At 44.5% G+C, this 26139-nt stretch overlaps 1 protein-coding gene across 4 annotated transcripts in view; it reads right to left on the minus strand.

Moving 5' to 3' along the window:
• Positions 1–26139, minus strand: part of EI24 (EI24 autophagy associated transmembrane protein) — a 331213-nt gene that overhangs the window by 196333 nt on the left and 108741 nt on the right. For 2 of the 4 annotated variants that reach the window (XM_085646022.1, XM_085646023.1), the window contains exons 6-7: positions 22053–22177; positions 6169–6288 (exon numbers count right to left, since the gene is read on the minus strand). In XM_085646022.1, coding sequence (XP_085502148.1) covers positions 6169–6288; positions 22053–22177 — 245 coding nt within the window. The remainder of the gene's footprint in view (positions 1–6168; positions 6289–22052; positions 22178–26139) is intronic. The other 2 variants (XM_085646025.1, XM_085646024.1) reach the window with 1 other exon arrangement.

The raw sequence follows: 26139 nt of genomic DNA on the forward strand, positions 1-26139 counted from the left end.
GGGTCTGCAACTTCACACCTATGACATTTTCCATGCTTAGGGTTAAAGGGAATGAGGAAATAAGCATCAGGGAGATCAAGAGAAGACAGATAATCCCCTTTTTCCATGAGAAGAAGGATCTTTTGTGGAGAGAGCATCCTGAAGGATTTGTTTTTGATGAACTTGTTCAGCAACCGGAGTTCCATGACCTGTCTTCATTTTCCTGTTTTCTTCTTGGTGAGGAAGAAGTGAGAATAAACCCCCTGATTACATTGTTTGAGGGGTATCTCTTCAAGGAAGCCCTGAGTGGGGCCAAGGTATATTTGGGGAGACCACAGAGCGTAGCACCACCATAATCTAGCCTCGGCAGGACAAACGCTTGAACCCCTTGCTTTAAGTCATCTTGTGGAAGAATGGTTTTAGATTTCTAAGAATCCTCATCAGGTGGTTAGCACCCTTGCACATTTTACTAATACGATTCTTCATATTCAAGTGCGTGTCCAGCGTGATTCTGAGAGATTTTGCTGAATCAATGATGTGAGGAGAGCAGTTGAAGGCAGTGAGGTGTTTCATACAGAGGTCTATCTTGGGGGAGTGATTAGGAGGAGCTATGAGAAGGAATTCTGTTTTGGCGGTGTGGAGCAGGAGGGGGTTCTGTTAGCCAGTTTTGGGTATTCCTCAGGGTAGAGTTGAGTGAAGTGAAGTCTTCAGCAGAGGTGATTTTCAGGTAAAGTTGTGTGTCATCCGCATAGATATGAAAAAGAGTGTTCATGGAGTTTAGTGCATTCGCTAACGGTTCCAGGAAAATATTAAAGAGAATGGGAGTAAGGGCAGACCCTTAGGGACCCCCATGGAGACTGTAGAAGGCGAAGATCTATTGTGAAGGAAGGATGAGAACCATTGCAATACCAGACCGGAAAGGCCCATCCTGTGTTCCAGAATGGCTAAGATGTTGTCGGGATTAACCGTGTCAAATGCAGAAGAAAGGTCAAGGAGGATTAGGAGGCAGGATTCGTTTTGGTCTAGTATTTTTATTTAAAAACATCCATAATGTGAGTGAGCGCCGATTTAGTCCTGTGACCACTCCAAAAACCAGACTGATGTTGATCCAAGAGTTTGAAATTCTCAATGTGAGCGCAAAGTTGCGATTGCACGCATTTTTCAAGGAGCTTTGCCAGAGTGGGGATGTTGGAGATGGGGCAAAAGTTGTTGAGATCAGTTCTGTCTGCATTCCGTTTTTTAAGAATGGGCGATACCTGAGCTGCTTTTAGACATTCGGAGATCTTGCCTTGTGATAATGAAACGTTGACAATCTTTGTCCAAAGGGGGATGAAGGCATCCTTGATTTCTTTGAAGACACTCGGTGGCAAAGGGTCACTGAAGTGATTAGAAGGGTTTTGTAGATGTCGTTTTCACTGATGGCAGTGAAAGAGCCCCAAGTGGCCTTGTCCTTGGTGCTAATACTAAGTGGCTCGAGCCTCTCAGAGAGCCACAATCTCATATGATGGAAGAAGGGCCCTCTTAGATTCAAGGTTAATACTGATGAGTTTAGTTTTCTCCATAAAGAAAGCAGCCAGACAGTCGCATGAAGGAGAGTCGTCTCCCGAGTCAAGGTGGTTGGGTACTTTCGCTGATTGTTGTTTGACAATTTCAAAACGTTTCTTGGGCCGATTTGAGGCTTGAATAAGTTTGGATTTGAAGTAATCGGCCTTAGCACTCTTGATTTTTTTTATTATTGGAGCTCCTTACCAATGTAAGGACTTTTAGATGATCCAAGGAAGGTTTGGATCTCCAAAAACATTCTGCTGTCCTTAAGTTGCAGCATTCAGAGTTTAGGTTGTCGTTAAACCAGGGTTTGGAGATTTTGGGGGAGGCATTTTTTTGTTGTAGAGGTGCTACGAAATCCAGGATACCAGAGATAGTGTCTTCATCATGTCAAATGTTAAATGTCAAAATGTCAAATGTTTTTGTGGAGTGCACATATCACCAAAAGGACTCAGGGCGCTTGCAACCAAGACAAAGGAACGTACAGTGACTGAAATGCTCAGGTACCTAAATTTAATTAGCAAAAAGCCAAGTCTTCAGCTTTCTGCGAAAAAGTACATGGTCGGTTATAGACGCTAGCTCCAAAGGAAGTTTATTCCAGAGTAATGGGGCTAATTATGAAAAAGATCGGCCCCCATTGCGTACCGTCTGGAAGCGTGGTTGGGCAAGAAAGAATCTGGTGCTGGACCGCAAAGAGCGTCCAGGAACATACCATTGAAGTTTTTTTGCAAGATACAGTGGAACAGCTCCATGCATTATCTTGTGGGTGAGACTTAGAATTTTAAAGCGCCCTCTTTGGCGAACTGAAAGCCAATGCAAGGTTTTAAGAGTAGGGACAGAGGGAGAACGGGAAGGAAGATTGAGAACCAGTCTAGCGGCCGTTTTTTGGAGAATCTGAAGCTTGGAAAGTAAATCTTGGTTGAGTCCGGTGAACAGGGCATTGCCATAATCCAAGCGGCTGATTATGAGACCCTGAACCAAAGGTTTCCTTGCTCCCAAAGGTAGCCACTTAAAGATCTTACGTAGCATGCACATAATCCCAAAACAAGTCCCAAGCACTTGATTTATATGGGTCTTCAAAGACAAAGAGTTATCAATTGTGATGCCCAGGTTGCGAACTGCTAGCTTTGGCAGAGGACAGGGGCCCAGCTCTACCGGCCACCAGTCACAAGTCCAAAGCTGTTCTGCTTTCCCAAATAGGATAACTTCCGTCTTACCGTCATTCAGTTGGAGCTTATTCAGATTCATCCAGTCGTTGATCCGGATCATACAACTTTTAAAGCGGGCTTGCACATCAACTTGGTCAGAATTACAGGTGACTAACAACTGAGTGTCATCTGCGTAGGATATTGTTTCAAAGCCATGGGTCCTGATGATATCAGCTAAAGGTGTTAAGTAAACATTAAATAGCATGGGGCTAAGAATAGAGCCCTGTGGAACCCCAACTGTTACTGGATATGTTTTGGAAACAATCCCATCCACAGGGACCGTAGTAAAACGGTCTGCCAGGTAACTCTCAAAACAGTTAAAGGCCTTCCCCCTAATACCCACCTCCCACAGACGATGTTTGAGGATGCTGTGGGAGACTGTGTTTAACGCTGCGGACAGGTCCAGAAGGACCAGTATTGCAGATTCTTGATGGTCCAAAGCTAGCCTGATATTGTCCACAACTTCGATAACTGCGGTCTCAGTGCTATGAGCCGCACGGAAGCCAGATTGTGAGGGATCTAGAAGCCTATTTGTCTCAAGGAAGACAGTAAGACGTTTATTGACTAAAAATTCCAAAGCCTTCCTGAAATAGGGGAGCAGAGAGATGGGGCGATAATTAGCAGACAGACTGGGATCAGCTCGGGGTTTTTTAAGGATGGGCTTAACCGGTGCAAGTTTCCATTTCCGTGGGACCGTGGCTTGATTCAAAGATAAATTAAAAAAAGTTGTTAGAGCATACACAAATAGAGGTAGAATTTTAGCACAAGCACAAGGGGGAAAAGGGTCATCTGGGGAACCAGATTTGATCCTTCCTAAACTTTCAGAGACTTCACTCTTTGTTATGGGTTCAAACTCGGTTAAGAAAAGGGCACTGTTGGATTCTGGAAGAGAGATAGGTTCACTCACATTAATTTTATGGCAACCATGGGCGTTTTCCAAAGATGGAAATGAAGCATATATAGCTTTGATTTTATTATCAAAGAGCAGTGAGATAGAATCAACCCACTCCTGTGTGGGCGCAAAAGAAGATTGTTCGACCGAGGGGGCGGTGAATTCCTTCAATATTTTGAATAATTCTTTGCTCGAGTGTGCCGCATTGTTGATGCGCTGTGTAAGGTAGGCCTTTTTTGCGGATTTAATATTATTAATGTAGATTGAATGAAGCTGTTTATAATTCCTACGGTGTTCATCAGATTTGGATTTCCTCCACTGACGTTCGGCCGCCCGACTTTGTTGTTTATCCATTTTTAATGAAGCTGAGAACCAAGGTGAGGCGTTGTTTTTTACTTGGACCTTGGTAGGTTGAAGGACTATATCCAGAGCTTTTAAAATAGAAGAATCAAAATTGATGGCAGCGGATTCTACCGCATCCACCTTCTCGCCTCGTAATAAAGGCTCAATGCGAGATAAAAAAGTATCCGTGGACAGTTTACGCCTGGGCCGGATCCAGATGCCTTCTTTTGGGCTCACTTTGCTAGGTATCTCTATGGGCATACTAAATTTAAGGATAGAATGATCCGTCCATAGAACAGTGCGAGGAGAGTTAGTATTAAATTTAAGAGAATTAGTAAATACTAAGTCTAAAGTGTGGCCCGCTGAATGAGTAGGTCCAATCACCTGCTGCGTTAATCCTAAAGTAAGCATTGCACCGATAAGATGAGCTAAATCCGAATCGAACAACAATTCAGCATGATAATTAAAATCTCCAAGTAAAATAAATGTATCTGCTGCTAGTACATATGGTACGATAAATTCTAGCAGCAGATTAGCAAAATCCGCCTTAGGACCCGGGGGTCTATAAATCAGGGCCCCATTCCATGATTCCGAGCCAGGCGTGTCTATAGAGAAAATTAAGATCTCTAGCTTGGTAGAAGAAAGAGAATCTAGTACACGGACCCTTAAAGGGGCCACCGTTGCAACCGCAATCCCGCCACCTCTTCCAGCTTTCCTATCAAGTCGAGTAAGATGATATTGGGGAGGAAACGCTAAAGCTACACTCACTGATGAAGAGTCCTGAAGCCAGGTCTCGGTGATAAAACATATCCCAGGCTTCTCTTCATCTAAGAGACTCCAAAGTTCGGTCGTGTGTTTGGGTAAAGATCTTGCATTTAAATATAAGGCAGACACAGAATTTAAGGAAGTTTTGATGTCATTGGGACGGAGCTTGCCTACTTTCTGACGGCGGGTACTCGTGTTTTGTCTACTAGTGATTACGGGATCAGGTTTCTTGTGGCACACAGATGGATGAGAATGCGTGCTAAAAGAGAGAGTTTTACAAGGATTTAAAAGATGGAGCTCCCTGCTAGAGTAGCGCAACATAGTATCGTGCTGATGTCTAAAGACTTTCTACCGGGAGTCTGGGCGTCTGGCAGCGGTCTGGCGCAGACGGGCGCAGACGGGCTTGCCTTTGGCGCGCCCCGATCCGCGTTATGTAGGCGGAGTGGGCGTGGCGAGCGAGCTGGAACGCTGACCTGTTGTGAAAACCGGAAGTCACTCTTCGGCACAGAGCGCCCCAGGAATGGCCTAACGTCCCTCCGCATCAACCGGCACAAGCTGTGGCGGAACGGGGACCAGCCAGAGAAGGTAGGAGTTTAAAGTACAGAAAAATAGAGGCAAAGCAGCAGATATGTAAAATTTGTATTAAAAAAAGTCTAAAACGCAATGAAGCAGTGTTCTACACAGTACAATGTCCCTACAATCCAAAGCACAATTTTAAAAACATTAAAATAAGCGAGGGAGCGGTAAGAGAGCAAGCAGTTACAGACCAGGTGGAGTGTCTAAAGCTGCACGCGTCCGCGCCCCGATCCGCGTTATTTAGGCGGAGTGGGCGTGGCGAGCGAGCTGGAACGCTGACCTGTTGTGAAAACCGGAAGTCACTCTTCGGCACAGAGCCCCCGGGAATGGCCTAACGTCGCTCCGCATCAACCGGCACAAGCCGTGGCGGAACGGGGACCAGCCAGAGAAGGTAGGAGTTTAAAGTGCAGAAAAATAGAGGCAAAGCAGCAGATATGTAAAATTTTAATAAAAAAAGTCTAAAACGCAATGAAGCAGTGTTCTACACAGTATAATGTCCCTACAATCCAAAGCACAATTTTAACCCCTTCGCTGCGGCGGGAATTCCGCCGCAGCGCTGGGGGGTGCGGGGGGGCAGCGCGGTGGCGCTGTGCTCATGACGGAGCCACTCCGTCATGAGCCACGGTTGAGCTGTGCTCATGACGGAGCGGTTCCGTCATGACTCCGCCCAGTTGCGTTGTCCCCCCGCACAGGTGGGGAAACAGCGCCGCGTGGGCGGAGCGGCCGCCAACGGTCGTGGCATGACGGAACCGCTCCGTCATGAGCACACGGCAACTTACACTGCCATTCTGTTAAGGGATGGATGCACTAGCACACATGAAATGCACTAGCACGCATGAAAAACACACAGATAAACATTACCTGGATGAGGAAAAGTGCTTGCAGAAGGAGATTAAAAAGCATATCAGCAATTATTTTGCTGACACTGGGAAATGGCTGTGGTTTTCTCCCAGACATCTCAAATGCCAAATCTGCAATGTCCTGAAAAAAGAAAAAAAAAGTACAGCAATGCTTCTTGTGATCATGGACAGGGGGAATTCATGCTGTGATCATACTATATCAACTGTCCTCTTTCCCTGTGTCTCCATCACAAGATACTTAAATACCTTCCACTGTAGGTCATGAATAAAATCCCCAAAACACAAACTAAGTTTCAGAACGTCATTGAGACGGCTTTTGTCTTAGGGCAGGCCTTGCTTAGGCGCATCACATAATTAAGAGATTGTACCTTGCAGTCTGAGTCCATCGCAGTGTCAAAGCATTTATACTGTTTTCACCTTAGCTGCGCCAGCTCATCTCTCGCAGCCCTTGAGCTACCTCCTCAAATTAAACTTCTTTTGACTGACACTTCCCCAGATGCTAAACACTGCGTCAACACCCACCCAAATGAATTCATGGTACAAACAGGATGGCAAACAGCCATGCTATCAACAACGTGTATAGGTATGCCAGATAACGTTGCCTTTTCCCCATCTGTGTTACTCAGCATCGCCAGCTCTCATTAGAATGCCAGGCTGGTGGCAAGTGGAGCAGCACATCAGTGTGAAATTCTGTGGCAGAGCAGGGGATCTGTGAAGGTTCCATGACGACAACAGGAGAAGAGACTGAAGTGTCAAAATAGGGATGAGACTGGTTAATGAGATATAGATGAGAAAGGGAAGGTCTGAGATTATTTAAGATTAGTGGTAAGAAGAGCTGAGAACAAACTATCCAATGAATGGACAAGAGTTGATAACACACAACGAGGAAACACAAAAAGACACCATGTCTGGTTGCGGAAAACAGATGGGAAAGGAGGCAAAAAAGTCTTATTTGCACTCAGTGGCAATCTCACCAGGGAAAGGACATGACAAATGTGCAGTTTGTAATTGAATTTATATAGCGCTTACTAATCCTGACGAGGCTTTGAATCACTTTTCGGTGAGTAGCATTCTACTCCGGAACCCAAAGTATTACTGGTGGATTAGTATAGGGAAATACAAGCTGTTAATTTGAGCGGTGGACATGTGAATCTGTTAGTTTGATTGAATAGGATAAAAGAGGGATAGAGGAGGGAAGATTCTGGATAGTGCTATTTGGGAGATCACATTAGTTAGATGAGGTTTGGGAGGAGTCAAAGGAAGGACAGTGGAGGGGAGAGTCTAGAAAGAGTTATTAGAGATATCAAAGTGGTAAAATGATGTTTTGGGTGAGTCAAAGAAGAGATACAGGAGGGAAGAGTCTAGGATGTGTCCTTTTGAAGATCACAGTATTAAAATAAGGTTTGAGTTGGGTCAAGGGGGGACAGAGGAGGGATGAGTACAGAAAATGGTTAGTCAGTCTGTCAGTCAGTCAACAAACTTTATTCGGTTTGACTACCATAAAAGTAACATAAAAATACATAAAATGCAGGAAAGACATAAGCATAATAAAAAACCGTTACACATTATGCATAGGCCGTGTCTACTCATATAAGATATGATTTCCTCACACATAAGTATTTAAATGTATATGTTAAAATGTCCTTATTTGTAAGCTCCAATGCACAATTAATACTTGAAAATAAATTTACAATCGTACAGGTTTCATTATGATTTGCAGTTCATCTGGCCATGAGAGACATTTAAAGTGCAGAGTGCCCCATCACAATGCAAAAAAATCGATGCTCTGTATGAGCAAATCTTTAGCATAAAATACAGTGCTGAGTTAAAATTAGTAATTTCCCTACTAAATTCCTTAAACGCACTGCAGCAGAGATGAATTTATAAATCATTTGACATTTGTGTTCTGTTTGAAGGAGCTGAAGGTAAAATAGTGCTGGCCTACATTTCCTAATATTCAACGTTCTCAGTAATGGAATAATACATTCTCTCCATGGTTTAGAATATTGATCGCAGAAAAAGTTTGAATGAGTTGGAATCACATGGACAGGGGTTCAGGTGAGAGTCGCAATAAGCTTTACTGGGATAAGAAACCAGTAAGTGGGCGATGTTAAATCAAAATCTGATGAGGTAAAATCTTTCAGAGTGGTCAAAAGGTATGGCTCTATTCTTCCAATGCTAACCAAGGAGAAGTAGTCAGCTACACGCTTCTTGCTGAAGTCCATGCGTTCCCTACGCTCGGTCTGAACAATTAAAAGCTCCTGTTTTAGCTATAGCTCATATCGGTGGTAATAAGTTGAGGGTTGATAAAGCAGTTACGCCTCCCTATGAGTTCCAACTGCCTCTTGATGTAACCAAGCCAGGGTATTTTGTGAGCATGGTCCAAACTTAAACAATCCTGAAATATAGCTCAGTTAAGGGCTGGTTCATCATTAGTCCAACTTCAGCGCCATAACATAATAGGGGCAATTTGAATACAAGGTATGAGGGGAATCAGTCCTACTTCAAATAAACATAAAATACTTGGCAGGCTAGAAGGAACCAACATTAGTCTCTTTAGGAAGACATTTTCTGTTGTTTGTAGGGTGGTGACATTACAAAATCTAGAGACCTTAGCCCCATACAAGATGACAGCACAACACCTTGTTATATAGGTGTTAATTATTGTATCGATAGGTTTGGTGCCCAATGTCTTTGCGAAATTGAATAGAGCCTCAAGAGTTTTATCAAAGCTACTCTTCCTGCCCTCAATAAGATGGAGCCAAGAGCCGTATGGTCAAAAGAGACAGCCAAATAAAAGAAATTTGTTACCTGAAGTAGTTTATCCTTATTGATAAAACAAGATCTTAATTTGGAGTGTGCTTTCCCCACCACCATGACATGTGATTTAGTTGTGTTGGTCTTTAGGTCCAAATTACTTATAAAATTGTTAAATCTATTTAAAAGGATTTGTAGGCACACTCATGTTCTTGAGATCAAAACACAGTCGTCCGCATTTAATAATGCAGGGAGGTTTCTCTGACCCACCCTTGGAACATCTGCAGTCCTCTCATTCAAATAGCTCTCCAGATCAGTACAATATAAGCAAAACAAGAAGGAGGGGTAGCACACACCCTTCTCTAACCTCATGATTCATTTTGATTGGGGCTGTCAATTCACCTTCTGCCACATATCGGACTTTGCCTGTGACATCCTGATGCATCTGAGCTAGAAAGTAAACCATGAATAAGTCTATGCCCATTCCCAAAATCTTTTCCCAGAGTTTCCCTCACACCACCCATTCAAAGGCCGATGTCAGGTCTATAAATCCTAGATAAAGATTTCTGTTTTTTCGCAACGTGTATTTACTAATCACCAGATTAACATTAAGGCATTGTCCAACAGTGCCCAAACCTCTCCTAAAACCATATTGAATGTCAGAGAATTTCAGTTTTTCGGCGATCCATGACTCTAGACAATCCAGTAAAACCTTACCCATTAACTTACATGTAGAATCAATCAAGGAGATGGGGCGATAACATTTGCAATTTGACCGATCTCTCTTTTTGAAGATGGGGACGATTATTACACTCGACCAAGATTCTGGCGGGCCTTATAATGTAACAGAGCTTAGGATGTTGGTTAGCACTGGGAGCCAAACTCAGGATTTGCCAAAAAAATATCAACCGAGATACCATCAGGACCAGGCTCTTTATTTCTCAAGGTCTGATTTATTGTCTTTGCTACTTCCTGAATTGTAGGGAGGGCCATCTTGCCCATGCTCCTGGCTGAGCAATTACTCTTTTAAACTTCAGAAACGTGAAGGATTGTGGCATCAATGCAGCTATTGTGACTGTCCTGGAAAAAAGGAGCATCAACAGTCTTCCAAAAGAGGCGCGATTCTTTGGCAACACTAGCTTCTTGTAGTCTCTTCCACACATCTTTCCTGATGGTCTCTCTGTGGCCGTTGAGGACCAGTTGGTAGTAATATCTACAGGATCTTAGTCTCCAGGTCTCTGGGCTTCTGTTTTAGGGCCATGGATAAGGTTGGTATGGCTCCTTGAGCATTCACTGTTAAACCATTGAATGGGTTTGGGGGAGTTTTGCTTTCTATCTAACTTTAACATTTGATTTATTGTTTTGAGCAAAAGATTCCAGTATACTTTTTGGGTTTATGTCACTCTCTAAACAGGTCAAAATGTGAGGCCTGTTTATATTCACTAATTTTTCAAGGTCAGTGTCAGGATTTATAGATGCCCATTACACAGCAGGCCCTTATTTATATTGGTGGTGCCACTGTAGGTGTTTTCCTGCTTTGTTTGTCAAACTAAATAGACAAAGGGAAACGATTGCTAAAATGTTTTTAGAATGGTGAAGCATATGGACTTCAGTTTATAATATTCAGACAGAGCAATGAAATCAATTTGACTGCCTTGGCCTCTGCCTTTGGGGGCAGATCGGCCCTATGTTTTCAGGCCCATCCGTCCCCTAGGGGGGCAGAGGCCAGTAGACACCAGGGCTATTTAAATGTTGGTGTTGGGGAGTGACCACTTGGGCAAGGGTCGCTCCCCCTTTATAAGGGTGAATTGTTTGGCTGATTCTGCTCCCTGTGGGGGCAGATCGGCCTTATGCTTTTAGGCCCACCTAGTGCATTATTTGCATATGTGATTGTAATGTTTTATTTCTCCTTTTTATTCTAGTGTAAAGCTTTTGATTCCTGTTTGCGGTTTCGGCAGTGGTTGTTCTGCAGTTTTGCGTAGTGGCATTTTTTTGGTAAGAAAAACATTTTTGTTGTATTTACTCCAAAAGAGTATTATTGTCATGCATGAATGATTTTTTTTGTAAGTGGTGTCAAAGGCACCATGTTAGTTAGTGTTTTGAGCATGAAATTCTTTGCGATGTGTTTTGCATTGTCTTATGTGTAGACATTTTCTTTTCTTTTTCTTTTTTAGTGGGATGTTGTTGATCCTTACTGTGTCTGTGCAGAGTAGGTGGTGGTGAGTCTAGCTGCTTCTGGCAAGCGAGTGGTATAATTTTGGAGTATATAAGTCTTTCTGATAAAGACGCATTTTGTTTATTACTTATTTTACAAAGTGTTTGTTGTTGTTGACTTGTTTGACAAGTTACCTTTATTAGTAAGGATTGTGGCTAGCCGTAGAATGACTGCTCAGCAGGTGGTTGGTATGCTTCTTGAATCTTCCTCTGAGCAGGATTATGAGACTGACAGTGCATCTGAGGGAGAGGAGGGAGGGGAAGATTCAGGCAGTGAGTTTTCTCTCCACATGGAATCATCGGATGATGAAGCTACTCTCAGTGCGGATGAAGTGCCTGTTTTAGAGGAGTACACTGATGGGACGATGGAGCAGCAAGAGACATCGGTATTGCAGCCTGAGGCTGCAAAGTTTCCTACTAAAAGTGCTGGACTCTGGGTTGATCCAAACATGGTGCAGCCAGTGTTGCGTGCCTTTAGTGTGGATGCAGGGTGTAGAGTGGATTGTGAATTTTTTTTGCATATACATTTTTTCAGTTGTTTATGGATGATGTATTTTTGGCTGAGATTGTTCAGCAGACTAATTTGTATGCTGAACAGTTTTTGAGGGACAACCGTGCCACACTTAAGCCCCACTCTAGAGCTACCCGGTGGACTCCCACAAATCTGGATGAGATGAAGAAGTTTTTGGGTTTGACGAGACTGATAAGGAAGCCATCTATGGCTTCATATTGGTCTACCAGTCCCTTGATGGCAACGGCCATATATCCTGCGATTATGACCCGTGATCGGTATATACTTTTGCTTCGGATGCTGCATTTTGTTGATAATACTTTAGCGTTGCCACGAGATCACCCTGACTGTGACCACCTTGACTGTGAGCGTCTTTTTAAGATTTGGCCTGTTCTTGTTCACTTTGTAGATCGATTTTCCGAGATCTATACTCCAGGGAAAGAAATATCTATTGATGAGTCTTTGGTCCTGTTCAAGGGCCGTTTGTTTTTTAGGCAGTAAATCCCTAGCAAGAGGGCACGTTATGGAATTAAACTGTATATGTTGTCTGAGAATAGGACAGGATATGTTTTTAATTTCCATGTGTACACTGGTAGGGATTCCACTATTGACCCCCCTGGTTGTCCGTCCACTTTTGGAGTTTCAGAGAAAATTGTGTGGGATCTTGCTAGAGGACTGTTTAACAGAGGCCATCATTTGTACCTTGATAACTTCTACACTGCTGTGCAATTGTTTAAGGAATTGTTGAAAGTGGACACTTTTGCTTGTGGCACAATCCGCTCTAACTGTAAAGGTTATCCAAAAGAGCTTGTTTCCCAAAAACCTCAGAGGGAACAATGCAATTCCTTGCGTAGTGATGAACTACTAGCTGCGAAATTTGTGGACAGGAGGGATGTGTACATGCTGACTACCATCCATGATGAGAGTACTTTACCTGTGGATGTTTGGGGTCAGTTTGCTGAAGTACGCAAACCTGTGTGCATTTTAGACTACAATAAGCACATGGGTGGTGTTGATAGAGTAGATCAGAGGTTGGAACCTTACACTGCTATTCGTAAGGCTTACATTTGGTATAAAAAGTTGGCCATCCATCTCTTCAATCTAGCAACTTTCAATGCTTTTGTTGTGTACAAGGAGTGATCTCCTGAGACAAAGTTGAATTTTGTTCAGTTTCAGCAGTCTGTGATAGACAGCCTTGTTGTTGTGGAACAGGCAAGTGTTACTAGAGTTGGAGTGGTGGAGGACGTGGCTAGATTGAAAGATCGCCACTTTCCTGATTTAATTCCTCCCACGCCCAAAAAAAACAATCCCTGTAAGAGATGTAGAGTCTGCTTGCGAAGAGGTGTGCGGAAGGAGAGTCGTATGCACTGTGCCGAATATCCTTCCAATCCTGGGCTGTGTGTCCCCTCATGTTTCAGATTGTATCACACTAAAAACAGTTTTTGGGAGCAACCATGAGTCTAATAGTGTACTGCCTGGTCTGTATGGTTTTATATAGTTGTTCAGTTTCACGTTTGGCAATAGAATGAGGTCTTTAGTTACTGCTGTTGTTTTTGTAGTTATGGTTTTGTATCTAGTTGCAATTGGTTTGTGTTTTCTTTCTTGTTTAAAATTTATTTAGGACGGTGTGCGTGGACTGGAGATTGGCTGGCGGTGTGCGTGGACTGGCGCTTGGCTGGCGGTGTGCGTGGACTGGCGCTTGGCTGGCGGTGTGCATGGACTGGCGCTTGGCTGGCGGTGAGTGGGCTGGCGCTTGGCTGGCGGTGTGCGTGGACTGGCGCTTGGCTGGCGGTGTGCGTGGACTGGCGCTTGGCTTGCGGTGTGCGTGGACTGGCACTTGACTGGCGGTGTGCGTGGACTGGTGCTTGGCTGGCGGTGTGCGTGGACTGGTGCTTGGCTGGCGGTGTGCGTGGACGGGTGCTTGGCTGGCGGTGTGCGCCGATGGGCGCTTGGCTGGCGGTGTGCGCCGATGGGCGCTTGGCTGGCGGTGTGCGCCGATGGGCGCTTGGCTGGCGGTGTGCGTGGACGGGCGCTTGGCTGGTGGTGTGCGTAGACGGGCGCTTGGCTGGTGGTGTGCGTAGACGGGCGCTTGGCTGGTGGTGTGCGTAGACGGGCGCTTGGCTGGCAGTGTGCGTAGACGGGCGCTTGGCTGGCGGTGTGTGAGTAGTGACTTGCTGCTGGTCACTACACACACTGCTAGTCAAACGCCACTCTATGAAATCCGTGAGCTGGTGTGGTTGCTGTGTCAGGAATGTGGGCGTGTGAAAGTGATGGGCCCTCGAATGGCGCTGTCTGCTGGCGTGAGTGTTGTAATGTGCTGGGCCTGTGTGAATGGTTTTGTATGTGTCACACGTATGAAAGGTGTATGAATGGCCTGTAAAGAGGTTGGTGCCTTGTCGTGGCTTTACAGCTCACGAGCTGTGAGTCAATGGTTCAGTTTCTCCTCCTTTCAATTATTAACAGTGCATTTCATTTTTGTGAAATCTCTGGTTAATACAACTGTATATACTGAACCATCACTCACCCTCGTGCCCAATCCAACCAGTATGTCTGTGTGCTTGAAGAATAGGTGGTTGTGCAGAAATATTTGTCTTTTCTGTCTGTCTTTCTCAAGCAGGGTGTACCTTGTCCCTTTTTGTGAGTGTTGTAATGTGTTGGTTTCGTGCCTGATGGTGTGAATCGTTCTGTGTGTATCACGTATGAAAGGTGTGTGATTGGCCTGTAAAGCGGTTGGTGTCTAGTTTTCAGAAATGGGTGGGTTTGGTAGGTTTCCCTAGATGGCCGGCGAACGTGGGGCCAAAAACCCAGGTGACCCCCCCCCCCTCCCCTTCCCCTTGCAAAACCAGGTTGTTTTGTGGTCGGCAATGTTGATGTCGCCTCACTACGTTTTGGGCCCTTGCCTGTCGCGGGTACTTGGGCCTCCCACACGAGTGAGGCACTATTTTTATCGGGAGACCCGGGGAACGCTGGGTGGTAGGAAATTTGTGTCAGCCCGGTGATGTCACAACTTTCCCATACAAAAATGTGCGAAAAAAGATTTTTTCAGCTAAATTTGAGGTTTGCAAGGGATTCTGGGTAAGGAAACATTGGGGGATCGACGCAAGCCATACCTCCCTGGAATCCCCCGGTGTCTAGTTTTTAGAAATGTGTGGGTTTGGTAGGTTTCCCTAGGTGCCGGCAGAGCTAGTGTTAGAAAACTACAGCTAGGCACTTTGTCAAAACCGGGTCATTTTTCACTGTGAAATTGTGGTGTGTCCACGTTGCTTTTTGCGCCTTTTCCTGTCGCAAGCACTAGCCCTACCCACACAAGTAAAGTACCGTTTTTCTCGGAAGACTTTGGGGAACGCGGGGCGGGTGTAAATTTGTGGATCCACGCAAATTGCAGAAATGTCCACCACAGAAATGTGAGGAAAATGTGTTTTTTTGGGTAATATTTTAGGTTTGCAAGGGATTCTGGGTAACAGAACCTGGTGAGAAGCAGTCTAGTCACGCCATCCTGGATTCCCCTGGGTGTCTAGTTTTCAAAAATGTATAGGTTCGCTAGGTTTCCCTAGGTGCCGGCAGAGCTAGGGTTCAAAAACTACAGGTAGGCACTTTGCAAAAAAAGGGTAATTTCTCATTGTGAAAATGTGGTGTGTTCACGTTGCGTTTTGAGCCGTTTCCTGTCTGGGGCACTATGCCTACCCACACAAGTGATGTACTATTTTTATCGGGAGACTTAGGGTAATTCAGATTTGTAAAGCAACTGTTATTACCTATTGACTTTCAATGCATTTCTGTCTTCTAAATGAAAGATAATGTGTAAAAAATAAGTCATTTTGAAAAATGACCGATAATTCTCATGCTAGTATGAGTGTTCCCAATTTCGGAAATGTGCAAATATCTACTGTTTCTAAACTCTATATTTTGTTCCCATTTCAGAAATACATAGGTGTCTTTCATACCAATAGTTCCATGTATACATTTTACCAGAGTAATTGCTATATACCCGCTACATAATAAACAAGCATTGACATAGCCAATAGGTCTCGCTTTTGGGACCTTATAAGTATTTAGTTATGCAGCACAATATCCTTACATCAACTGCTGCATGGCTAAACACTTATAAGGTCCCAAAGGCGAGACCTATTGGCTATGCCAATGCTTGTTGTTTGACTTCAAACCGTGTTGCACAATAGCTAGCCCTGCTGTACAACATGTCAAAATAATTGAAGAATACATCTTGTATTGTTGAGACTTATGTGCTTTCCCAAGGCTTGTTATGTGATGACACCTTTGGACTTAGGGGTGCATTGTTTAACGCTGTTGACTGATCCTTCTACATCGCGTTGCCTCGGTCAGTGTAGTGGTCAGCAATGCAGAGATTTCTTTTCTGACAAAGCCAATATCTGTGGGTTTGTTTATAGTGAAAATTATTTTTGAGTTCAGCCCAAAGCTCTAGTTTGTCTTTAGCTTCTCTAGCATTCATTTTTAAGGGCATCATTTTCCAATAATTTGTATATGTATTTTGTACTTGTCTTGTGTTGTCAGTAGCAGGGCTGCTTGCGAACGACTATTGGATAGGTATTACACCAGGCAGTGACTAAACAACAGATTGCTGCCTATGATGGACCTCTGACAGCATGGAGTCAATTTCAGTGCAGATGCTGTATCAGACTGTCAAGTGACCAGCTAGGGAAACAGGGAAAATATGCAAGCAGTGAAATGCACTGTGAGAAGATTTCTGCATAGTGAGCAGGAGCAATCCCAGGAGCACATTACTTGTGGGCAGCAACACTCCGTGCAGGTTCCTTCACCAAAGTCATAACCATGATGGTGCTCACTGAGTTACAGACATCAAGAGCTAGTCCTGAAGTACACCACTTGCAGGTACAAGAGCAAAGGTCAGTGCTTTGCTCTAATATGGATAGCAAACTTGATGGAGAGCTAGACAAACAGGGGAGCAGTATCATGAACCAGCAGCACTAAGAACAAAGTAACCACAGCAGGAGGTGTTACAATGAGGGTTGAGACTCGCTTGATCCTAGATCGTTCGCGTGCTTCAGAGTGGAATGTAAAGTATGGTTCTGGGTCAGTTACCTGTGAACCCCATATGTTCAGGAGTGTGGCTATTTCACAATGTTTTACTGTAACATAGGTAATAAAAGGGACCGTTTTATTGACAGTTACTCCTTAAGGCTACTTCGGGAGTGTGATTCTGCAGGCTGAGTCTAACCAGCTAGAGACACTTGTGTGCTTAATAGGTGTTTAGGGTCCCCACTGCTGATTCAGATCTTGAGAGTGGCCGCTGAATATTGAAGCATTTATGTGGTGCGTTGCAGGAGGCATGGGAACTGAGAGACTAGTCTTCTGATGCTCCTTGTGTACTGCTATAATCTGAATAGATATGAATCACCATTACAAGAGAAGCTGGGTAGGCAAAGAACATGAGAATGGCTCGAGTTGGAAAGAAGTTTGGCTTCTGGAGAAAAGTAGCTTGACAGGAGGAAGACTTACAATACGGCGACGCAGTGGGGACGTTGTGGGTGGCTTGGAGATGGGTGAAGTTTGGCTTGTGGAGAAGCAAGCAAAAGGAAAGTGATCGTGCGAAAAACATAAAAGTAGGGGTGCACGCCAGCAAACACGCGAAGTGAAAGCAGGGGTGCGCGCACGACGGTGGAAAAAGTGAAAACTCCAGATGGCACCTCGGCTGCTGAAAGCTGCCGGCTGCACGCATGAACGCAAGCGCTAGGCCAGCCAGCAGCACTTTGAAAACTCACCTACTAAATGTCTCTCCAAGCAGCGCATGCGCACCGACTCAGCGAAACCTAAAAACCATTGCAAGTCGCTGCTCAGTTTTTGGCTCTGGGTTCGTCGGGTTCTTGGTGAACCTACAAGTGCTATATATCCCCACAACCAGTAAGGTCTTGCGGATGTAACGGTATATTGGTTTAAAAGAGCTGTCATAATTAGAAGTTACAGGTGAAAATGTTGACACAAAAGGCTGTTTTTTTCAACTAAATTTCAATTTTTCCTATATTTAACTGTTAGTTTCTATAAACAAGCCTTGAAGGATCTACACAAATGACCCCTTGCTTAATTCAGAATTTTGTCTACTTTTCAAAAGTGTATAGCTTTCCAGGATCCATTATTGCTTTCATACCCATTTCTACCATTAACTGGAAGGAGGCTGAAAGCACAAATAATAGCAAAAATAGGCTGTGTTCCAGAAAAATGCCAAAACTGTGTAAAAAAGTTTAGTTTTCTAACAGACGTTTGTCATTCCCTAAAAACTGGGAAAATGTTGATTTCAGCCTCACAAACCCTTTGTTGATACCAATTGCAGGGACAGAAACAGACGTTTTTATTTGCAGCACTTTTTTCCCCCCAAAACAAAATGTTGCTGTATTTTGGCTAATTTCTGGGACCCCTCCAGGGGAATCCACAAACCCTGGGTACCTTTAGAATCTCCACGATGTTGGAAGAAAAGGACGCAAATTTGGCATGGATAGCTTATGTGGTCCCCCAAATAGCAAAAAAAAGGCCTAGCGGGAAGGGGGGGGGGGCCTAGTAGCAAAGCAGTTAAATAATTTTCAAGCCTGGAGGCCATTTTAGTATTCACCAAGGTAAAATTATCGTGATAAAAATTAACAACAATAAGTGTCACATTTAACTTGTACATGATGTTAATGAGTTGGAAATATTGGCCTACCAAAGAGTGAGTAGTTGGCGTATAAACAGAAACAGACCCATCGATAGAGACTGTACCCCGGGGCCAGGTTTCTTGGAGACAGACAATGTCCTAACCCTTTATAAGATCTAGCCAGTCATCATTTCTCACCCTACTTGAGAGCCCAGCTACATTCCAAAGTAAGCATTTAACATTATTTTAACGTTATGTTCAGTCCTTTCTGTGTCACCTACAGAACCAGTTTTTGGACTGTCAGGCCTGACATATTTATCCCTCTTATTCCCAAGTGCAATAGTAATGTCTAATTTCATATCGGTGCAGACCGAGGGAACAAATGCATCTTCCTGAATAATCGTCGTGGCATCCGCACTAATACGTTTCTGAGCAACCGGTATCCTCTGGGTTTGCAGTCAATCCATTTGATCTAGAGGGGAGAAGCGATTGTGGGTTGAGATGGCAAAAAGTCTCAGGGTATCTCCGTAAGTGGGGCGTAACATGAAAGGGGCTTGCTTACTTGGTTGGTAAAAATAGCCCAAAGGTACCGCTATAATCCCGCCCCTTGGCAAGCACGACCAGGTCAGACTTTCCAAGAGAAAACCTGTCATATGCTTATTTCCGAAATTGACAACAATGCAGTCTCCAGGATCCTCCTTTGGTTGAGAGCCAAACCAAGCTACTCTTTGGACTTTGTTTATGCTCTTAAACAGGTCCTCACAACTGTAACAGAATGCGGAGTTTAGTATCCTATGTACAACCTTTTTTTTTATTTTTTTTTAATTGTTAGGGTCTTCATCATGTTGCTGGGATGGGACATTTTTAAAAATAATTATCAACTGGGTTGCTTCAGGCAGAAGCTGCAGGATTCTTTGTGTGCTAGGTGGTAGTGTGTGTTGTCCCACAATAGATCTTCCTTCTTTTCATAATGAGTTCGGCCCAGGACCTGTTCCCCGCTGCATGTATGCTTGTGCCGTAGACAGTAATGTTATTTCCCTTGTTGTTATCTTGTTGGCCACTCTCTTGAGGTCTGCAATTTTTTTAATTAACAGGTTGTGACTAACATTTGCTATATTTCTGCTGATTTTTCAGATTTGCCCGTCAAGCCGCTTAAGCTTGACCGGATTAAAAGTTTCAAGAATGTATCGATCCGATTAAGTATAGCCAGCACTGGGTCAAAGTATGTTTTTAAGGATTTAACTAAAATTTCTGCGAACTGAACAGGTGTCAAGACTTCATTGGCGATTTCCTTGACTAGGTTGGTCTGAGGAGGTATCACAGTGTTTGGGGGCATTGAGCAAGAAGCTTCAATCTGCATGTTGTGACCATCAATAGAGACAATCTCTAGATCGCCACTGTAGACGCATAGATCATCAGTTTCCACAGAGTTGCTTACCTTACCAGCCAAAGACGGAAGTTGTGGGATACTAGTGTCTCTTTCCAGTGGGCTGATTTGCAGAGCTTTCTTTGTGGCTGTCAACCTCTACTCTACGCTCTGAATTTCACTATTAATAGCCCCCATAGCAGTAGTCAAAAAGCGTGTGATGGTTGCAGCCGGAAGGGGGGGGGGGGGTCGTAAGTGGGCAGCATAACCAACTGCCTTTTCCCCATGTTCTTACCTCAGCGATGCTGTTAGGATGCTCACAAATGAGTTCACGCACAGGTATGACGTCCCAGGGCAAAGGGTCAACAGGGGGGCCCAGCCTCGTCCTGCAACGGATGGGCGTAGACGGGTTTTGCCAAGGCACTCCCGCGTGTGGCCTGCACTGTGGGAAGAAGGAGCAGCCTTCACGGCGCTGGGAGGGTGGTCTCCACATACCTGCGCCATGCACAGATAGCAGAAAATGCTGGGGGACAGAGTCCTGCCCGGCGCTGGGAGGGTTGTCTCCACCTCCCTGCACCACATACAGAATGCAGAGAATGCTGGGAGACCGAGTCCCACCCCAGCCGGCAACCAAACAGTCACTTTCCCTCTGCGGGAATTGCGCGGCTGCTGGAGTGAGGAGCAGCCTTTACGGCACTGGGAGGGTGGCTCCACATCTCTGCGCCACGCACAGAATGCAGAGAATGTTGGGGGACAGAGTCCCGCCCCAGCCAGGAGCCAAACAGTCTGTTTTCTTCTGCAGGAATCCTGTGCTTCGGGAGTGAGGAGCAGCCTTTACGGCGCTGGGAGGGTTGTCTCCACCTCTCTGCGCCATGTACAGAATGCAGAGAATGCTAGGGAACAGAGTACCACCCCAGCCGGCAGCCTAACAGTCTGTTTCCCTCTGCGGGAAAAAGGTTATATGGGAGATCATTTAGTTAGATGAGGTTTGGGATGAGTCAAAGGAGGGCTAGAGGAGGAGAGAGTCTAGAAAGGGTTATTAGGGAGATGACAGTGGTAAAATTATGTTTTGGGTGTGTCAAAGAAGAGATACAGGAGGGAAGAGTCAAGGATGTGTTATTTTGAAGATCACAGTAGTAAACTGAGGTTTGAGATGGGTCAAGAAGGGACAGAGGAGGGAAGAGTACAGAAAGGGGTTATGTGAGAGATCATAGTAGTAGACTGAGGTTTGAGGTAAGTTAGGAAGGGACAGAGAAAGTAAGAGTCAAGAATAAAAAGGGAGTTTTCGGCCCGGAAAGAGGATAATTTTGCAACGTCAAATTGGCAGTTTAAAACCGCACACAGGCTGCAATGGCAGGTCTGAGACATGCTTTAATGAGTGGCACATTAAGTGCTGTAGGCCCACTAGTAGCATTTAATTTACAGGCCCTGGGAACAGATTGTACCATTTTACTAGGGTCATATATATAAATTAAATGTGCCTATCAGGTGAGGGACAATTTTACCATGTTTTAAGGAGAGAGCTCAAGCACTTTAGCACTGGTTAGCAGTAGTAAAGTTCACAGTCACAGGTGAGTAGACATCTTTGAGGGAAGACCACCCTAAGGACTGGCAGGCTTAACAACCCTTATCCATGAAGGCTAGTGTTTCAAATTCTACAGTTATAGCTATGATGGGTGCAATGTGGACCCCTGCAGTCAGCTGCAAATTGACAATTCTAGTATGATCCTAAGTTTAGGAATCAAGAATTACTGCAGTACGAATAGACTACAATTGTTTCTTAACAAATGTTACCAGTAAATGAATACCATACCATCTTCTATTCCAATGCTTCATTATAGCCTTTCATAAGGAAGAGGCAGGGGTATTTAGCTGCTTGTGCAGTTATACAAAGAGTGTTTAACAGGAACATTACTCACAACCATAAAGCATTTAGTTAAAAAGAGTACTGCATGGCATACTTTTCAATATACTAGGAAAGACAAGCATTGGCATAGCCAATAGGTCTCGCCTTTGGGACCTTATAAGTGTTTAGCCATGCAACAGTTGCATAACTAAATACTTATTAGGTCCCAAAAGCGAGACCTATTGGCTATGCCAAGCGGCCGCAAGCCGCGAAAGTGAAAATGATCGCGATCAAACATCAAAGCGGCCGTGAAAGTAATCGCGGTAAAGCGGGGCGCGCGCCCCCGCGCACATGCACTGTAGCTCTAGGCTGGCCTGGTAGCACTTTTTGGAGCCCTCTCAATAAGTCTCGCCAGACCAGCGCATGCGCTGGGTCAGGCGAGACCTAAAAACACGATTTCAGGAACATAGTACACCACTTTTCTCTATGTACCCACAATGTGCCTACACTCAGTAAGTAGCAACAATTAATACACCAATCAACAGATTAGGTACATGGCTATACTTTACCTGAAACCAGATGGCATTGACGACTTTGCTAAGTACAAAGAGAGGTAGAACCCATAATGCACTGAAAATCGAAGTGAGAATAAACTCCAACCATGACCAGACATCTCCATGTAAAGAGGGATCACCTAGTAAAAGTAAGTGAAATCACAGTTCGAATATCATTCGATAAAGAAAATCTAAGAAGTTTGCTTTGATTCTCATTAAACAATTACATTAGCTAGGTGGAGGTACAATAGAGAGAGAACAAACTAAACACTCATAACAGACGTCTTTAAACACCACTGCAATTCATATGAACAGCTACATCCAAGTCACTGTGAAATGGAGGTGAAGCAGTAGCTTGGAACTTCAAATATGCTGACATTCAACAAACCAGAGTGCTATGTTTGGATGTCATCAGAAAGTGGGGAATAAGGCAGAGAGATGCTTCCTCTTCAATCGACAGAAGCGCACTGCGCGCAGGTACCTATGGTCTAGTCTGCTTGGAAGCAGAAATGCCAATAGATGCTGTAGTAGGCAGAAGTGATGTAAATAGGTAAATATAAAATTGGGGATGCATGCACTGAAGGTTATTACCTCGCTGTCACGTCTTATAGGGTGTCCAATCATGAGATAATTCTAGAAAAGTATATTCTTATCACAAATGTGTGGGGTAACAGAAGGTCTTGTGTTTGTTGTAGATATGCTATGCACAGGGCTTAATTCTTGCAGTGCTCAAGAGGATTTCCTGGTCAAAATGTTTGGGCGATTTAAAAGTGTACATAAATACTTACGGTGACCCCACAAATATTGATTACTTGTGATAAGAATATGCCTTTCTCATATCCATCAAAAGGCCGTCAAAAGCCCCAGGCTGTGCCTCAAAATGTTGAAATACATTTTAGCTGTGACTCTTGTGCAAGGAAACAAAAATAAAAGAATTCAACTAGCAAACCTACAGTTTGTTGTTATCCATAACAGCTTATACCTTGAAATGTTCACATGATTGTTCACCCTAATAAGGTATGAAGCGAAAAAAATAACCAATCATTGCAAGCATCTACACTACTGTATTTACTTATGGCTTACTGATACTGTGGGGAGGGAGATGTATCCACAAGGATATTGCTCAAGCATGCCTAACCACATGCCTCAGTCACTAAGGCAATCATTAGAACAACATAATCCAGAAGCACCATGCTTTTCTCTGTAACTAACCAGAAGTGACGTAAATACCTTAGTGGAAGTTAGTATACGGACTTGTACAGGCAGCAGTGCTTGCTTTTGTGTCACATACAAAAACAACAAGGTGATGGATGGAATGCTTGAATTAATCTTAGCCACTGGCAATCAATTGGGCCATGTCCTATTCCATCATTTTTTGCCCACCATGCCACCTCATGCCCACCATATGCAAACCAATCTTGACCTTGCTCCTCATAGTAACAATCCAGTCCGAGTTTGGAACCAAGCTATACCTGGATGAAGAGCCTTAATTCGGATGATACCATCCCTAGGTTGCTTGTCATATGGTTCGGGGAGAACCTGGACAGCCTGGCACTTCGTGCTGGACTGGTCACATGAGGAGCAAGGTCAAGACAGATTTGCATGTGGCTAGGTACAAACTGAGGTGGCATTGTGGGCAAAAAATAATGAGTTGTGATGCGGCCCCAGCAATTGCCAGTGGCTGACATTAATGCAAACAGTTCATCCATCACCTTGTTGCTTTTGTATCTACCACCCTACTTGCGACAGGTTAGTCCAGACATGGGTCCCGGGCTCATTATGATACTGGAACCAAGCTATACCTGGCTGAAGAGCCCTAACTAGTGAGAAACCAGTTCTAGGTTGCTTGTGTTCTGGTTCAGGGAGGACCTGGCCTGACAAATCGCGTTGGACGGTTCCTATGAGTAGCAGGATCAAGACTGATTTGCATATGGCTAGGTCCAGACTGATGTGGCATGGTGAACAAAAAAAACGATGGGTTGGGATGTGGCCAAGCAATTGCCAGTGGCTGAGATTAATTCAAGCAATCCATCCATCATCTTGTTGTTTCTGCTTTTGTGCCGTGGCACCACAGTGAGACTCATACAGGAGCCATATGCACAATATGCCATTAAGGCGTGTTAGAAATTGGGTCTCTAGTTGGCAGAGGTTTGCACCAAGTTCAATAGGGACCACAATCCTTGTCAATGTATGATAGATAAACATACTGAATTAACATGTGCTCATCCTCTGGTAGCGTGTCACAGAGCAGGCAGGCTTAACTTAAGAGGCAATGTGTAAATTATTAGTGCAACACACAGTAACACTACAAAAACACCACAAAAAGACTACACAGGTTTAGAAAAAAGAGAATACTTTTATGAGAAAATCAAAACCCAAATGACAAAAATCCAATAAGTAGAACCGGAGGTTTGAATTTTTAGAGAATAAACCAAAAATAGTGCTTAGAAGTCAATTGAGCTAAAATGGTAATGGAGGCCGTACTAGACAGGGTTATATGTAAAGTTCAGGCCTACCACGATGGAGGGCAGGCCAGCTACAGGACTCTAACAGGTCCTGCTGACACAGTACCTTGGATGGAACAAAGCGTTGAGATCTCGAGGCAAGGAGTCGCTGCATCCATCGCGTGCATGGAGGCCAGTGACGGCGCCATCTATGGAAGGTTTACCACCGAACCCCTGTACGATGCAGGCATTGTGGTGCAGTCGAGCAGCGCCTGCTGTAGAGCTGCTGTTGCCGAGCAGCCACAGCGTCGGCATCTAAGGGCAATGACTCGTCTCTGAACGGTGCAAAGCCACTGCTGCATCAATGTAGGAAAAGCTGCAAAAAGGCCCAGGACTGGAAGGGGCTTGCTTGCAGATGGCAGAGTCCAGCAGCACCAGCAGGATTACAAGAGGTCTTATGACCCTGACACTTCAGAAAACAGGAGGCAAGCCAGCAAGCCCTTGGAGTCACTCTGGGTCCAGGCCTTGTCCTATACAGGGCAAAGATCAGCATGCAGCAGGACAGCTCAGTACAGCAGTGAAGCAATTCCTTGGAACTGTGGCAAACCTTGTAGCACAGCAGTCCATACTCCTGGCAGAGTTCTTTACAGGTCCAGTAGTGTACTTTCTGGGTAAGGTCGGAGCCCCAGTACTTCTACCCAAATATTCCTTTGAAGTGGGGTTGACTTCAAAGCAGCTCCCTGAAGTACACAGGTCCCTTTTGATCCCATCCCTGCCTGCTAGGCTATCTGTGGGGGTTGGGGGTAATCAGTTAGCTGTGTAGTGACATGACACAGCCTATTCAGATGTGGGTGTCCGCTCCTACTACCCCTTCCTGCCCAGGAAGGCCATCAAAATGCAGATGAGTCCTCTGTCACATCCGCCCTTGGTGGCTGTCTAGAGGAAATGCACAAAGTGTAGCTGTCACCCAGCCCAGACATGTATTGGAGACAGGTGCCAGGCACATAAAGCAAAGTTAAGAGCAGAGAAATGTCCAAAGTGGCTTTTTTTTTTACAATAGTAATGTTAAATCCAACTTTACTATTAAAGAGGGTTCATCGCCACTATTCCAAAGATATAAAACATGATGCGGCTACTCCTTTCCAATCAGGAATTACAGCTTAAAAGTGTTTTAAGGAATTTGCAATGCTAGCCTATGAGAGAAGTAGGCCTCACAGTAGTGAGAACTTAATGTAACTGTTTGTCACTACCAGGACAACGTAAAACTTAAGTGCATGTTGTACCTTTCAGTCATACAGCACCCTGCCCATAGGGCTACCTAGGGCCTACCTTAGGCGTGACCTATGTGTAATTAAGGGGGTGTTTAAGGCTTGGTAAGTGGTTGTAAATGTCAAGTCGAAGTGGCAGTAAACTGCACACACAGGACCTGCAATGGCAGGCCTGAGGCAGGTTTGAAAGGTTACTTGTGTGGGTGGCACAACCAGTGCTACAGACCCACTAGTAGCATTTTGAATACAGGCCTTAGCTTAAGGTATACCACTTTACAAGGGTAATAAATATGCCAAATGAGGTATATACCAGCGTCCCCATGTTTTAGGGGACAAGCACATGCACGTTAACACTGGTTAGCAGTGGAAATGTGCTCAGAGTCCTAGGGC

The sequence above is a fragment of the Triturus cristatus genome, chromosome 3_1 (assembly GCF_964204655.1).
Source record: "Triturus cristatus chromosome 3_1, aTriCri1.1, whole genome shotgun sequence".
Taxonomy (NCBI): Eukaryota; Metazoa; Chordata; class Amphibia; order Caudata; family Salamandridae; genus Triturus; species Triturus cristatus.